General features: G+C 49.7%; 1 protein-coding gene across 6 annotated transcripts in view; it reads right to left on the minus strand.

Moving 5' to 3' along the window:
* Window positions 1–16452, minus strand: part of IDE (insulin degrading enzyme) — a 128464-nt gene extending 112012 nt beyond the window's left edge. Inside the window, exon 1 of one of the 6 annotated variants that reach the window (XM_034931104.2) lies at window positions 12532–16452. In XM_034931104.2, the coding sequence (XP_034786995.1) occupies window positions 12532–12629 (98 nt within the window). In that variant the 5' untranslated portion in view covers window positions 12630–16452. Of the gene's footprint in view, window positions 1–12298; window positions 12461–12531 lie in introns of those variants that run through there. The other 5 variants (XM_008950689.6, XM_034931105.4, XM_055093138.3 and 2 more) reach the window with 5 other exon arrangements.
* Between the last annotated feature and the right edge of the window lie 264 nt (window positions 16453–16716).

Here is a 16716-nt window from a genome sequence, read left to right on the forward strand (position 1 = left end):
AGAAGATCTACAAAAAGTTATCTCCCATGTAGTCTTTACATGAAAGCTTGTTCCAATATACAACTACTCTTGAATGAAGGAGCAAGCCAAGAAAGAAAAAAATTTGAGAACCAGGAAACAGATCCATTAGAGGAGAGAAGCAAAGGGAAATTCCAGGCAACCATTCTGTAGCAAGCCTGGAGAAAACTAGTTCAAACTACAGCAAGAAGGAAAAAGTGTCCTGAAGGATAGTCTCCAAGGAGAAAATATGGAACCAATAGATCATCTAATAGATTTGATCATATAAGAAACTGTACTAGGCCGGGCAAGGTAACTTACACCTGTAATCCCAGCACTTTAGGAGGCAGAGGCCAGCAGATCACTTGAGGTCAGGAGTTGGAGACCAGCCTGGCCAACATGACGAAACCCTGTCTCTCTACTAAAAAAACACAAAAATTAGTGGGCATGGTGGCACACGCCTGTAGTCCCAGCTACTCAGGAGGCTGAGGCAGGAGAATGCTTGAACACGAGAGACAGGGGTTGCAGTAAGCCGAGACTGCGCCACTGCATTCCAGCCTGGGCGATAAAGCGAGACTGTCTCAAAAAAAAAAAAAAAAAACTGAAACTGTACTAAATGTCCATAGGACCATAAGATCAAGTGGGAAGAATCAGAAATATGTAAACAGTTGGGTGTGATGGCTCATACCTGTAATCCTTGCTACTTGGGAGGCTAAGCAGAACGATCACTTGAGGCCAGGAGTTCAAGACCAACCTCTGCAACACAGTAAGACCCCATCTCTAAAAAAATAAAATAGCTGGGCATAACAAAGCAACAGAAAATTTCTAAAATTAAGAGATCAAGAAATAACAGTAGCCAGGTGTGCTGGCTCATGCCTGTAATCCCAGCACTTTGGGAGGCTGAGGTGGGTTGATCACCTGAGGTCAGGAGTTTGAGACCAGCCTGGCCAACATGGTGAAACCCCATCTCTACTAAAAATATAAAAAAATTAGCCGGCGTGGTAGCAGGCGCCTGTAATTCCAGCTACTCAGGAGGATGAAACAGAATTGCTTGAACCCAGGAGGCGGAGGTTGCAGTGGGTCAAGATCTCGCCACTGCACTCCAGCCTGGGTGACAGAGCGAGACTCTGTCTCAGAAAAAAAAAAAAAAAGAAAAAATTAGCTGGGCATGGTGGCGGGCACCTGTAATTGCAGCTACTCAGGAGGCTAAGGAATGAGAATTGCTTGAACTCAGGAGACAGAGGTTGCAGTGAGCACCACTGCACTCCAGCCTGGGCAACACAGCGAGACTCCATCTCAAAAAAAAAAAAAAGAAAAGAAAAGAAAAGAAAGAAAGAAATGGTATTTGTTCTTTTCTCAAGACCCTATTCTCCCCAAAATCTCTTTGGCTAGAACTTCAGACTATTTCACTTCCGATATCATCTTCCACCTCTCTAACTCCCAACCTCTCCAACTATGTTTCCTTCTTATACCTAAATGTGAGCATTGTCAAGGCTGCCCCCTCCCCCACCGCATCTAAACATAGATTATTTTTCCTATATCCATCCATGTCCGTGTCTTCAACTCTATGTTCAGATTTAGGAAATCAGCTCAGGCCTTCTTACCAAGTTCCAGTCATATTTCAAATGCTTCCTGCAGATCTCCCCTTGGCTATCCAGTAATCACTTCAGACTCAATATCATCAACTACCATGTATATTCTTTCTAAAAAATCTCCCTGTTTTAACGTCCCCATCTCTATTAAAGATATCGTGCTACCTCTAGGAAGAAGATAATATAATGGCCAACCCCTGAGGTTCTTGAGTGAGCCCAGTTGAATTCATATCTCGCTAAGCCACTTACTAGCTGTGTATCCTTGAGCAAGTTAACCTCTTTGAGCTTCAATATCCTTATCTGAAAGAAAAAAAAAAAGACTACCACCACCACTCTCCCACATAATTACCATGGCCATTAAACAAGACAACATATGTAGCCAGGTGCAGTGGCTCACGCCTATAATCCCAGTACTTTGGGAGGCCAAGGTAGGTGGACTGCTTGAACTGAGGAGTTTAAGACCAGTCTGGGCAACATGACGAAATCCTGTCTCTACAAAAAAAAAAAAACTCCAAAAATTTAGCCAGGTATGGTGGTATGTGCCAAGTTCCAGCTACTAGCCCCAGCTACCCAGGAAACAGGGGAGTACTGAGATGGCAGGAGAATCACCTGAGCCCAGAGAGGTCAAGGCTGCAGTGAGCCCTGATCACGCCACTGCACTCCACCTAGGAGTGACAGAGTCAGACTCTGTCTCTCTCTCTCTCTCTCTCTCTCACACACACACACACACACACACACAACATAGGCAAAGCTCCTAATAAAATGCATAAACTGGAGGTTATGATGATAAGTGAAATAAGCCAGGCACAGAAAGACAGACATCACATGTTCTTACTTATTTGTGGGATCTAAAAATCAAAACAATTGAACTCATGGAGATAGAGAGTAGAAGGATGGTTACCAGAGGCTGGGAAGGGTAGTGGGTGGTTGAGGGCAGGTGGGGATGGTTAATGGGTACCAAAGAAAAAAAAAAAGACCTAGGATTTGATAGCACAACAGGGTGACTATAATCAATAATAATTTAATTGCACATTTCAAAATAACTAAAAGAGTTTAATTGGATTGTTTGTAACAAAGAATAAATGCTTGAGGGGATGACTACCCCCCACCCAAAAAAGCATAACATACAATAAGCATTCAATAAATATTAGCTACTAAATCTTTTATGGTTAACATCAGCAGCAGCAGCAGCAAGAGCGTTACAGCTGAATCCACTTAGACCCCAGCACAGGTCAGACTTGTTCTAGGCTCTGGATCCATTTCCTATCCTTAAGCAAAACAAATAAGAAACCCCAGTAGTAGGTCAGTATTCATCAATGTGGTTCTGATCTTTCAATTGAACTAGTCCCTGAGCTACCAATCTACAAACTAGATTTCATTCCCTTGGGTATTTAAGGACCGCTCAGTCCTGTCCACTACCCTACGGGACCTGAGGGTAACAGCCAGCCCAAAAGTGCCTACAAGACTGTGCCCACTGCTGTACCCAAGCAGTGGTTGGTTCTCTTGGTATGCCTTTGGAAAACCTGCCACCTGCCAGGCAGGACAAACATCTCACCTAGCTGAACTTCTTCCCAGAGCTGGGTCTCCCCGACAAGAGTTTTCCCTACCCTGGTGGCCCCTCCTATTCTAGACTCAAAGTCACTCACGCTCAAGACCTCAGGCTTCTCTGACTCCCACATCGTCCCTACATCAATCAATAACTAAACCCTGCTGAATCCTTCTTGCACATGTCTTCTGCAGACACTCTTCTTTCCTTGTCATTTGTACTACCTTCTTTATCCCTCATCAGTCTCTGCCTGCGTTTCAAACAGTGCTTACAAAAAACAGCCAGATTAATTAGCCAAAAATACAGCTTTCATATGTCACTGAATTGCTCAAAAAGCATCTGAGGTTCTCTATATCCAATAAGACAAAATTTCACTTTCCTTTGCTGATATTGTGAATTTCCCTACTTTTGAACCTTTGCTAATACCATTCCTTCTATCTAAAATATTTTCTCTTCTGGTTGTGGTGGCTTATGCCTGTAATCACAGCACTTTGGGAGGCAGAGGCAGGAAGATTGCTTGAAGCCAGGAGTTAGAGATCAGTATGGACAACATAGCAAGATCCTGCCTCTACAAAATTTTAAAAATTAGCCAGGCATGGTGGCACAAGTCTGTAGTCCTAGCTACAGGAGGCTGAGGTGAGAGGATCACTTGAGCCCAGGAGTTCATGGCTGCAGTGAGTTTTGATCGTGCCACTGCACTCCAGCCTGGGTGACAGTGAGATCCTGTCTCCAAAAAATAAAATATTTTCTCAACTCTCCTTCTTTGTTCATCCAATTCAATATTTCCTTCAAAGACTCTTGTTCAAATCCTATGTTCTCTGCAAAGCTCTCCCCATTCTTACTAGTAGCAGGGTGTTCTCAGCAGAGGGAAAACAATGCAAATGATCTGAGGTAAGAGCAAGTCAAGCAAGTAGACCAGTGTGACTCACATTGTTGAGTAGGAAGTTTATTACTCAAACCTGAAATTTGAGGGAGAGGTTCTGGCTAGAGAAATACATTTGGGAGTTGTCAGAATATAGATTAGGCCTATCTTACAGAATTTTTGCAATGATCAATATGATACCAGGGCATACTTGCATGACTGCCATTCAGCAGTGAACTCATACATCTTTATGAATGATGTTAAATGAAAGTTAAATGAAAAAAAGTAACTCAGAAAAGTTTGCAATAAAGGTCAAAAGCTATAAAACTAAAATAAACAATAAAACTAAACGATAAAGAATAGGACTTTACTGGACTGTGTGGTAGATAGAGCTCCCTCTCCCCTCTCCCCTCTCCCCTCCCCCCTCCCCCCTCTCCCCTCTCCCCTCTCCCCTCTCCCCTCTCCCCTCTCCCCTCTCCCCTCTTTCCACGGTCTCCCTCTGATGCCGAGCCGAAGCTGGACGGTACTGCTGCCATCTCAGCTCACTGCAACCTCCCTGCCCGATTCTCCTGCCTCAGCCTGCCGAGTGCCTGCGATTGCAGGCGTGCGCCGCCACGCCTGACTGGTTTTCGTATTTTTTTGGTGGAGACGGGGTTTCGATGTGTCGGCTGGGCTGGTCTCCAGCTCCTAACCGCGAGTGATCCGCCAGCCTCGGCCTCCCGAGGTGCCGGGATTGCAGACGGAGTCTCGTTAACTCAGTGCTCAATGGCGCCCAGGCTGGAGTGCAGTGGGGTGATCTCGGCTCGCTACAACCACCTCCCAGCCGCCTGCCTTGGCCTCCCTAAGTGCCGAGATTGCAGCCTCTGCCTGGCAGCCACCCCGTCTGGGAAGTGAGGAGCGTCTCCGCCTGACTGCCCATCGTCTGGGATGTGAGGAGCCCCTCTGCCTGGCTGCCCAGTCTGGAAACTGAGGAGCGTCTCTGCCCGGCCGCCATACCATCTAGGAAGTGAGGAGCGCCTCTTCCCGCCCGCCATCACATCTGGGAAGTGAGGAGCGTCTCTGCCCGGCCGCCCATCGTCTGAGATGTGGGGAGCACCTCTGCCCTGCCGCCCCGTCCGGGATGTGAGGAGTGTCTCTGCCCGGCCGCCCTGTCTGAGAAGTGAGGAGCCCCTCCGCCCGGCAGCCACCCCGTCTGAGAAGTGAGGAGCGTCCTCCCTCCTCGTCTGGGAGGGAGGTGGGGGGGTCAGCCCCCCGCCCAGCCAGCCGCCCCGTCCGGGAGGTGAGGGGCACCTCTGCCCGGCCGCCCCTACCGGGAAGTGAGGAGCCCCTCTGCCCGGCCAGCCGCCTCGTCCGGGAGGGAGGTGGGGGGGTCAGCCCCCCGCCCAGCCAGCCGCCCCGTCCGGGAGGCGAGGGGTGCCTCTGCCCGGCCGCCCCTACTGGGAAGTGAGGAGCCCCCCTCCCGGCCAGCCGTCCCATCCGGGAGGGAGGTGGGGGGATCAGCCCCCTGCCCGGCCAGCCGCCCTGTCCAGGAGGTGGGGGGGGCGCCTCTGCCCGGCCGCCCCTACTGGGAAGTGAGGAGCCCCTCTGCCCGGCCAGCCGCCTCGTCCGGGAGGGAGGTGGGGGGGTCAGCCCCCCGCCTGGCCAGCCGCCCCATCCGGGAGGTGAGGGGCGCCTCTGCCCGGCCGCCCCTTCTGGGAAGTGAGGAGCCCCTCTGCCCGGCCAGCCGCCCCGTCCGGGAGGGAGGTGGGGGGGTCAGCCCCCCGCCCGGCCAGCCGCCCCGTCCGGGAGGGAGGTGGGGGGGTCAGCCCCCCGCCCGGCCAGCCGCCCCGTCCGGGAGGGAGGTGGGGGGTCGGCCAGCCGCCCCGTCCGGGAGGGAGGTGGGGGGTCAGCCCCCCGCCCGGCCAGCCGCCCCGTCCGGGAGGGAGGTGGGGGGGTCAGCCCCCCGCCCGGCCAGCCGCCCCGTCCGGGAGGGAGGTGGGGGGTCGGCCAGCCGCCCCGTCCGGGAGGGAGGTGGGGGGTCGGCCCCCCGCCCGGCCAGCCGCCCCGTCCGGGAGGGAGGTGGGGGGGTCAGCCCCCCGCCCGGCCAGCCGCCCCGGCCGGGAGGGAGGTGGGGGGATCAGCCCCCCGCCCGGCCAGCCGCCCTGTCTGGGAGGTGAGGGGCGCCTCTGCCCGGCCGCCCCTACCGGGAAGTGAGGAGCCCCTCTGCCCGGCCAGCCGCCCCCTCCGGGAGGGAGGTGGGGGGGTCAGCCCCCCGCCGGGCCAGCCGCCCCGTCGGGGAAGTGACGGGCGCCTCTGCCCGGCCGCCCCTACTGGGAAGTGAGGAGCCCCTCTGCCCGGCCAGCCGCCCTGTCCGGGAGGGAGGTGGGGGGTCAGCCCCCCACCCGGCCAGCCGCCCCGTCCGGGAGGGAGGTGGGGGGGGTCAGCCCCCCGCCCGGCCAGCCGCCCCGTCCGGGAGGTGAGGGGCGCTTCTGCCCGGCCGCCCCTACTGGGAAGCGAGGAGCTCCTCTGCCCGGCCACCACCCCATCTGGGAGGTGTACTCAACAGCTCATTGAGAACGGGCCATGAAGACAATGGCGGTTTTGTGGAATAGAAAGGGGGGAAAGGTGGGGAAAAGATTGAGAAATCGGATGGTTGCTGTGTCTGTGTAGAAAGAGGTAGACATGGGAGACTTTTCATTTTGTTCTGTACTAAGAAAAATTCTTCTGCCTTGGGATCCTGTTGATCTGTGACCTTACCCCCAACCCTGTGCTCTCTGAAACATGTGCTGTATCCACTCAGGGTTGAATGGATTAAGGGCGGTGCAAGATGTGCTTTGTTAAACAGATGCTTGAAGGCAGCATGTTCGTTAAGAGTCATCACCACTCCTTAATCTCAAGTACCCAGGGACACAAACACTGCGGAAGGCCGCAGGGTCCTCTGCCTAGGAAAACCAGAGAACTTTGTTCACTTGTTTATCTGCTGACCTTCCCTCCACTATTGTCCTGTGACCCTGCCAAATCCCCCTCTGCGAGAAACACCCAAGAATGATCAATAAAAAAGAAAAAAAAAAAAAAAAAAAAAAAACTAAACGATATACTGCTTAAGAAGTATTCAAATGTGATAAAACTATAAAGAAAACTAAGGAAATTGTTATCCAAATATAGAATAATACAGCCGGGCACGGTGGCCCACGCCTGTAATCCCAGCACTTTGGGAGGCTGAGGAGGGTGGATCACCTGAGGTCAGGGGTTTAAGACCAGCCTGGGCAACATGGTGAAACCCCATGTCTACTAAAAATACAAAAATTAGCCGGGCGTGGTGGCACGCGCCTGTAGTCCCAGCTACTTGGGAGGCTGAGGCAGGAGAATCGCTTGAAGCTGGGAGGTGGAGGTTGCAGTGAGCCGAGATTGCGCCACTGTACTCCAGCCTGGGCAACAAGGGCAGACTCTTTCTCAAAAAAAAATAATAATAATAATAACAATACCTTTACAGGGGAGGAACAGAGTTATAATTGGACAGGTGAGCACAGACAGGTTCAAAGTTGCTGGAAATGTTTGTTTCCTAAAGTAGATGGTACACAGGTGTTTGTTTTTTCTTCTTTGTCCTATATACTCTGGCATGTACAATATTAAATAAGAGAGTAAAAGAGGCAATATATAAACATCAAATAGATGTTTCACAATGTTTTTAAAAATTATTAAGTTGAGAAAAAGGAAGAGTAATTGCGTGACCTGTATAACAAGGCCTAAAAAGAATAAAGGATTTAGTCATATAAAGAAAAGACAGAAAGGGCATCTCGGAATTGGGAATGAATAGGTCATGTAAAAGGAGACAGCAAATTGGTAAGTCTGACTGGAGAAGAGTTAGGCTGAAAAGTTGGGCTAAGGCCAGCCAACAGAATGCTTACATGCTGGGTCAAGAAGTTTGAACTTGATCTTGAAATAGCGCAGAACCACAGGTGATATTTAGGCGAGACAACAGCTTGGGAAAAGTGGTTTATTAATCTGATGTGATGATAAGAATCAACTAGTAGGGAGACAGAAGGCTGGAAAAGTCAGTTCTAAAACCTGTTCAGGTGAGATAATCTCACTGATGTAAGATGTTACGAAGATGATCATGGCCTGAACTAGGATGGTGATGAGGGTCAAGATCACTCCAAGAAACTTTAGGAATCTTTAGGATGAAAGACTCAGGAGGATTGGGTCTTGGGAATAGGCAATGAGGGAAAAAGATTCAAAGATTTTCAAGCTAAACTGAAAACTCTCATTTTCAAGCTAAACTGAAAAAATGATAACAACATAGCAAAACTAAGGACTCTACAGAAAAAAATTGTTTTGAAAAAAGACCATTAATCAATTAAGTTATGCAGTAAATATGTACTGAGTACCTACTATGTGTCAGGCAGAGTGTGATGCCTTCGCTTCAGAAAGCAGATTGTGAGTCCTACTTTAAAAAGTTATTCCGAGCTCAGTGGCTCACGCCTGTAATCCGAGCACTTTGGGAGGCCAAGGTGGGCGGATCACCTGAAGTCAGGAGTTCAAGACCAGCCTGGCCATCATGGTGAAATCCCAGCTCTACTAAAAATACAAAAATTAATTGTGTGTGGTGGCACACACCTGTAATCCCAGCTACTCTGGAGGCTGAGGCAGAAGAATCACTTGAAACCGGGAGGTGGAAGTTGCAGTGAGCCAAGATCGTGTCACTCTCCAGCCTGGGCAACAGAACAAGACTCAGTCTCAAAAAAAAAAAAGTTACACTTTTAATAGGCAAAAAGAAACTAAACAGTTCTTTGAGAAGAATAAAATAATTTTGTGAGTCCCACTTTTTAAAAAAGTAATCAGTATGGTGATAAAAAAATACTAAGTTGTTTTTCAAAATTAATTGAAAGAAACAACAAAACATAAAAGTGGAGGTGTCTAGTAAAAGGTCAGAGGTAAAGCAGTTTACTGTTTATTACTGAAAGCTCCTTGAGGACAAGATTTATGGCTATCTTTGCATTTACATAGTACTGGACACAGTGTGTGATCACTACAGAGTAGACATTCAAATAATGTCTAAACTAACAGAACAGTGAGAACAGACTGAAGACAAGCCAACTGAGAAGGCTCCAGAACCTAACATATCTATAGAGGATCTACCCCTGTGGAGGGAAAGTGCTCTAGCCTTGTCATCCTGGCTAAAAGGTAGCCTGATCCTCTGGCTACATGTTTAGGAGATATAAAATACCAACAGAAAAACAGAAAGGAAACCAGTGTTTATGAAACATATACTGGGCCTGGCACAGTGGCTCATGCCTGTAACCCCAGCACTTTGGGAGGCAGGAGGATTGCTTCAGCCCAGGAGTTTGAGACCACCCTGGGCAACATGACGAAACCCCATCTCTACCAAAAATACAAAAATTAGTTGTGGGGTGGTGGCATGAGCCTGCAGTCCCAGCTACTCAGGAGGCTGAGGTGGGAGGATCACTTGAACCCAAGAGATGAAGGCTGCAGTGAGCTGAGATCACATCACTGCACTCCAGCCTGGGCGACAGAGTGAAACCCTGTCTCGAACTTTAAAAAAAAGAAAACATACTGAACTTTTTCTCCCCTACCCTGGGGAGACTGTCCCCAACCCTAACTTCTTTTTTTTTAAGACAGAGTCTCGCTCAGTCACCCAGGCTGGAGTGCAGTGGCACGATCTCAGCTCACTGCACCTCCGCCTCCTGGGTTCAAGCGATTCTCCTGCCTCAGCCTCCCGGGTTCAAGCGATTCTCCTGCCTCAGCCTCATGAGTAGCTGGGATTACAAGTGCCCACCACCACGCCCGGCTAATTTTTTTGTATTTTTAGTAGAGATGGGGTTTCACCATGTTGCCCAGGCTGGTCTTGAACTCCTGACCTCAAGTGATCCCCCCCACCTCGCCCTCTCAAAGTGTTGGGATTACAGGCGTGAGCCACCCCACCTGGCCTCAACCCTAACTTTCAAGACAGGCAGAATGTGTGGATTAGGTTAAAGAAACTTCAGGGGTACCCTGTCCTTTTACACTATTAAAAGGCATTTTTCTGATTGAAAGTAGTTTAAAAGCTTGAATGTTGATAGTCCCAACTGACATACCACTGTTTCCTAAGCCTATGGAACAGGGAAATGCAAAGTAGGGCTGCCTGCAAAGTGAGATGACTGATGCCCAGGTGGCTCAAGTTGTTGCCAGGGAATGGGCTATTATCTCCAGGTGCCCCAATAGTTCAGATAATTCCACACAGTCCCAAGTTATAAAATACAGCTGAACACAGAACAAGGCGGTTACTCTGTAAATGGATTGATCTTACATAAATGCTTTAAGACCATCTCTGTCTCAAGAGGTTAGACCAGAAAATGAATGCCCAAATACCAGCAGAGGCAGTACTTGTGTTTGCAAATACATAACAGTTAAGAGCTCAGGCTCCGATGCCAGATAGACATGGGTTAAATCCCAGCTCTTCCAGCAAATAGCTGTGTGGCTATCTCTGTTAAGACATTCTTCCGACTATGTACACTAGGGCTGATTGCATTCCTTAAGATGTGAAATGTGGTAGCTTCAGATGTTAGTGCTTTCCTTCCTAAAACTATGCCCTAATCCCTTTGGTTGGACCTGTATTTTCCTCAAAAGCCTCACTCACTCATTTTAGGGTAGAGCTTTCTAGCTGGCTCATCTCATTCATTATGCTTTGAATCTCTCAAATTTCCATCTTTGAGAAAAACATATCTTAAAACTCTGGATGGTCGACCGGACTTAATAACTACAGAGAAAATGTAATTTTAACTAGAACATACAAACCACTTCGTTATATAAAACTTAAAATTGGTGCTTTCTTTAAAAATCACAAATGCTATATGCCGGAGACAGTATGGAGACAGCTAAGCCTAGCCTATCAGTAATGAATTTAGAACAAAAGCAGACTGACACAAAAGAGGACAAAAGGAGGCATCCTGCCTGTGCTTACCACCTGATTCTCTAAGTTCAGGGGTCTTTTGCACATTATAGGAGATTTTGTGATGTAGTGGAAAACAGAGGAGAACAAGTTCCATAGAGTCTTCATTTGTATTAGCTTATCTTAGTGCCCCACTGCTACCATCCTAATACAGGCAGTAAAGACTAAGTCCCAACAGGTTTCTCTGCCTTAGGACTCTCTCCACTTCCTGACATCCTGCACACAGCCACCAAACTACTTTCCTAAACCCCCAGTTCCATCAGATAACTTTCCAGCTCAAAAACTTTAATGGCTCCCTACCTACTACGCATTGGGAAAATCCCAACTAAAATTCAAGACCCAGGCCAGCATTACCCTACTGTTATAATACAGGACTTGTGTCCTTCTAATTACCCCAGGGAAATTCTATAAAGCTTCAACCAGACTAATCGGCTCACTGCTCCCCCAACACAAACTGCCCGCATATCTAGGCTGGATTACGCCCACGCCAGCCCTCACTCCAACCTTTCTGCCATTCCTTCCAAAGCCAGCCTACCCCCCCATCTCTGGCCCCACACACTACCCATACTACCCATCTTCTGACCCTCATCAACACACCCTTGTAGCTATCTCAATTCCCGTGGCATCCCAATCCGCTCCAATCAAGTCAAAGTTCCTTGGAAGGCAGACACATACTTTACATAGAGGGTCCAGCACAGTGCCCTGCACTTAGTAGGTGCTGGCTATTACTGATTAAAACCAGCAGGGGTTCAAATAACGTTTCTAGGGAGGGCAAGATAATACTGCCTATCTTCTTCCATTCGTAGTAAAAAGTATTCAGCGTTCACTACAAGCCTGAAAACGCCTAGCGTACGCAGATCAACGGTGCAGTGGAGAGGGCACGCCACCGGATGGCAAAAAACCTGTGTCCTAATCCTGGTTTTGCCACAATCTCGGCAATTGCTGGGAAATCAAGCCATCTCTCGGAGCTCCGGTTGTCTCCGACGTAAAACAAGGGAGCTGCTGTAGAGGATCCCGAGGTATCTTTTGGCTCCTAAATGTCCCCCGATAGGAAACCCCACACTCGTCTTCCAAGGCGGGAGGCAGGCAAACTTTTTTCCCAGCGCGGGCATTCCACACGGTCCTGGAAACTCAGTGCCCGGAGAAAAGGGCAGGGCTGAGGGCAAGGTGAGAAGCGGTCCCCCCGAAGTCGCCGGATTCCTTTACCCCACGGCTCGAGTCCGCCTCAGGTTCCCGGCCCCCTCACAGGCGGGCTCCGGGAGAGTGACGCGGCGCGGCTCCCGGGTGCAGGCCGGGTGACTCTGTCCGCCCCCGCGCCCCCCGCACTAGTGGCACACGCCCCGTGGCCCCGGGTAGCGGCCCCGGCCCCTCACCAGCCCGAGGGACGTCCCCGACTCTGGACCAGGCCTCTGGCTCCCGCCTGGCGAGCCGCTCTTCCGGGCCCTGGGGCGGCCTCAGCGCGGCAGTACGGGCCCCAGGCCGGCGGGACGGGCGGCGTGAGGGGCAGCGGTGGCGGCTTTAAGTGCTGAATCACCACTTTGCAACCCGAGCGCCAAACCACTGTGACCCACGGGGCCCGAGGGCCCGGGCGCTCCATTCCGCTTACCCACACAGGCGCTCCGGAGGCGGCAGGCGGGCGCCGAGGACTGAGCGGAAGGTGCTGGACAGTGCGGGGTGCAGAAGCCACGCTAGCCGGTACCGCATTAGCCAGCGCAGTCGCCGGGATCACCGCAAACGCTTCCTGCTTGCGCTTCGAGCCGGCCCTGCGCACTGCGCATGCTCTAGCCGCGGCGCCGCGCGGTCTCCCGGGAGCTGCGGAGAGGTAGCCGCTCCGGGTTTTGCCTGGAGCCGGATGGGGCCAGGACGCAGGCGAGGACGGTGAAGACCGCGGACAGCCGAGGCCTGAGCAGGCGGACTGGAGGGACAGGGGTTTGGCCGGGGCGCTTTAGGAGCCAGCACCCAGACTTTCCCAGGCGGGGAGGGTCCCAGCTAGATCCCACCGGCCGCACTTGTGAGGGTGGCGACGTGTGTCTGACTGTGAGGGGGCGAGGGGCCGCTCATGAATCCAGTGAGGGCACACGGGGCTATGTTTTCTGAGGCACCCCCACTGACTAGCGTGCCGGACCCTGCAGGTGTTGGAACAAAGTTCGTGGTCGCGGCGGCCTCACGTAAAATGAATCCGCGGCCGGCGCGCGGCCCGCGGGCGGCCCGCGGGCTCCCTCTAGAGCGCGGTGGGGACGTGGACCGCGAAGGCACAGATGCGCTGGAGACAAGGCTCGAGTGCGGCGTGGGGGAAATTCAGACGCAGGGGTCAGCGATAGAGAGGCCAGGACCCAGGGGGACGTTTCCATCCTTGGGGAAGTTAGCAGCTCTCTTAAGAGGAAGGTGCGGATGGGACGGGCGCCGCAGCAAAACAAGGCTTCAAATACAGAGTAGAAACTACTACTCTTGTTAGTACTCCGTACTAGGAATACTACTAATGTCAGTCGGCTTCAGTCGTTACTTTTTAAACAAAGAATTTTCTCCCCAGTGGCTTTATGGGGCTTTGCACCCACGAACAACTTAATAGTTGTTATGAATCTAACTTTCCATAATACCTTATGGGAGTCTTTAAGGAAGAATGCGATTAGGGATGGTGACTTGCCAGCTTAAGTACTTTTAGGTTTCTGATTGACAGACGATCAAGACTGCAGCCAAAAACGGTGTCCTTAATACAAGTATTGCTTTAAATGGGAATTCAGTAGGAGGGTTCCTTAATCAAGTTGATGCTTTATCGAAGACGTACCCACGATCTTTTTAACAGTGCGGTTTCACCTAAAGGCAAACCTTTGGATGAAAACAGGTAAAAATTATGGCAAGCCTCCTAGTGGTGTTTGCAAGTGCATGGTTTTAAGAACCTTTAAATTACCAGTCCCAATGCAGAGTAGTCAATCACCTTGAAGCAGCTCCTCTGAGAGTGTTAATGCAGCCTTTCTGAATACATTTATGCTCCATTAATGGAATCTATAAATGGGCTGGGGTAGATTCAGACTTGGAGGGCTTGAAACATATACAATTTGGGGGACCTCTTTGAGACATAAAATACAAATTATAAATACAAAATTAGCAATCAAAAGATTACTATAGAGAGAAAATACATCACAACAAATACTCGAGACTTGGAGATTAGTACCCTTTTTTTTCCTGAGATCTCTTTAGGCTGCTTATTAGAAATGCTTACATAAAAATGCTTCCAGATGGCCGGGCGTGGTGGCTCATGCCTGTAATCCCAGCACTTTGGGAGGCCAAGCCGGGCGGATAACGAGATCAGGAGTTCGAGACCAGCCTGACCAAAATGGTGAAACCCCGTGTCTACTAAAAATACAAAAATTAGCCAGGCATGGTGGCATGCGCCTGTAATCCCAGCTACTGAGGAGGCTGAGGCAGGAGAATCACTTGAACCCCGGAGGCGGAGGTTGCAGTGAGCCAAGATCACACCACTGCACTCCAGCCTGGGCAACAAAATGAGACTCTATGTCTCAAAAAAAAAAAAAAAAAAAAAAAAAAATGCTTCCAGACAACAACTGGCTTTCCCTCTACAACTCCCAGTTTGGAGCCTGTGCAAGTGAGCAGCCCTGAAGTTTAAACTTCATTAGCTTCATGATAAATTTCCCTCTGGTTGGAGTAGATGTCCTGGATAAGAAAGATTAATATTAATATAGTCTCATAACTATCATCGCAATAAAGAAGAGGTGGATGGAAAGAAAAGTAACAATTTTGAGAGTCTACTCTGTGTCTGGCATTGTACATGGATCCTTCATTAGTCATAATGACCATCCTCTGTAATGGATATTTCCTCACCTACCAGAGATGAGGAAGCTGTGGCAGAGAGAGGTTGAGTAACTTGCCAACAATTGGACAAAAAGAGTGGAGTTGTAATTTGAACCCAGGACTGTCTTATTCCAAAACCTGTGATTTGCTCATCTCATTTATGACTTCACAAATATTTGTTGAATGCCTTACAGATACCAGGTATTATAAAGGTGCTGGGAATACAGCAGTGGACAAAAAAGACAAAAGTTTCTGTCTTGATGGAGGTTACCTTCTAGCTGTGTGGGAAAAACAGATAATAATCAAGTAAGTGAGTAAGTGATATGAAGGAACAGGTGGTCAGGAAAGGCCTCTTTGAGGAAGTGACATTCAGGCAGACCCCAGAATGATGAGAAAAAGTAGGAAATGTGAAGGTCTGGGGTGTAATCTTTCCCACTCTCACTCAAACAAGTATAAGGTGTAAACCACCTAGACAACTTTTTTTTCTTTTCTTTCTGTCTTTTTTTTAGATGGAGTCTCGCTCTGTCGCCAGGCTGGAGTGCAGTGGCGCGATCTCGGCTCACTGCAACCTCCACCTCCCGGATTCATGTGATTCTCCTGCCTCAGCCTCCAGAGTAGCTGGGACTACTGGCGCACGCCACCATGCCCAGCTAATTTTTGTATTTTTAGTAGAGACGGGATTTCACCATGCTGGCCAGGATGGTCTCGATTTCTTGACCTCATGATCCCCCTACCTCAGCTTCCCAAAGCGCTGGGATTATAGGCGTGAGCCTCCATGCCCGGCCTACAACTTTTTTAGAAGCAGAAAAAGTAATGTGCTGAAGTCATTCTTTGCCTTAGATAGGAAAACTAGACACATATTCAAATATAAGTATTCTGATATACTGGAAGCCAAATATTAGTGTTTATCTGTGCTGTAAGTTCCTTCCATTAGCCCAGATAGAATAGAGTTCACCATAGAGCTGAGTCAGGAGTTCCTAATGATTGAAAGAAAAAAACTTAAAAAGGAAGCCCAGTGGTGACAGATTGGCGTTTATTTCCTAATTGGTAATGTTCAGAAAAATAATATCTTTTGTCCCCCCAGATGTTTTAGCAGAGGAAAGAAAAAGAATTTTTTTTTTTTTTTGAGGCGAAGTTTCGCTCTTGTCACCCAGGCTGGAGCGCAATGGCATGATCTTGGCTCAGCGCAACCTCCGCCTCCCGGGTTCAAGCAATTCTCCTGCCTCAGCCTTCCAAGTAGCTGGGATTACAGGCATGCGCCACCACACCCAGCTAATTTTTGTGTTTTTAGTAGAGACGGGTTTCTCCATGTTGGTCAGGCTGGTCTCCAACTCCCAACCTCAGGTGACCCGCCTGTCTCGGCCTCCCAAAGTGCTGGGATTACAGGCGTGAGCCACCGCGCCCGGGCAAGAATTTTTTTTTTTTTTTAAATAGGCCAGGTGCAGTGGCTCACACCTGTAATCCCAGCTCTTTGGGAGGATGAGGCAGGTGAATCACTTGAGGTGAGGAGTTTGAGACCAGCCTGGCTAACATGGTGAAACCCTGTCTCTACAAAAAAATTTAAAAATTAGCTGGGCATGATGGTGTGCACCTGTGTCCCAGCTACTTGGGAGGCTGAGGCACAAGAATCGCTTGAACCTGGGAGGCAGAGGTTGCGGTGAGCTGAGATCGTGCCACTGCACTCCCGCCTAGCTTACAGAGTGAGACCCTGTCTCGAAAATAAAACTTAAAATGTCTTTTGAGACTGGGCACAGTGACTCACGCCTGTAATCCCAGCATTTTGGGAGGCCAAGGTGGGCGGATCACCCGAGGTTGGGAGTTCGAGACCAGCCTGACCAACATGGAGAAAACCCGTCTCTACTAAAAATACAAAATTAACTGGACATGGTGGCACGTGCCTGTAATCCCAGCACTCGGAAGGCTGAGGCGGGAGAATTGCTTGAACCCGGGAGGCGGAGGTTGCGGTGAGCTGAGATGAAGC

This window comes from Pan paniscus, chromosome 8 (assembly GCF_029289425.2).
Source record: "Pan paniscus chromosome 8, NHGRI_mPanPan1-v2.0_pri, whole genome shotgun sequence".
Classification (NCBI taxonomy): Eukaryota; Metazoa; Chordata; class Mammalia; order Primates; family Hominidae; genus Pan; species Pan paniscus.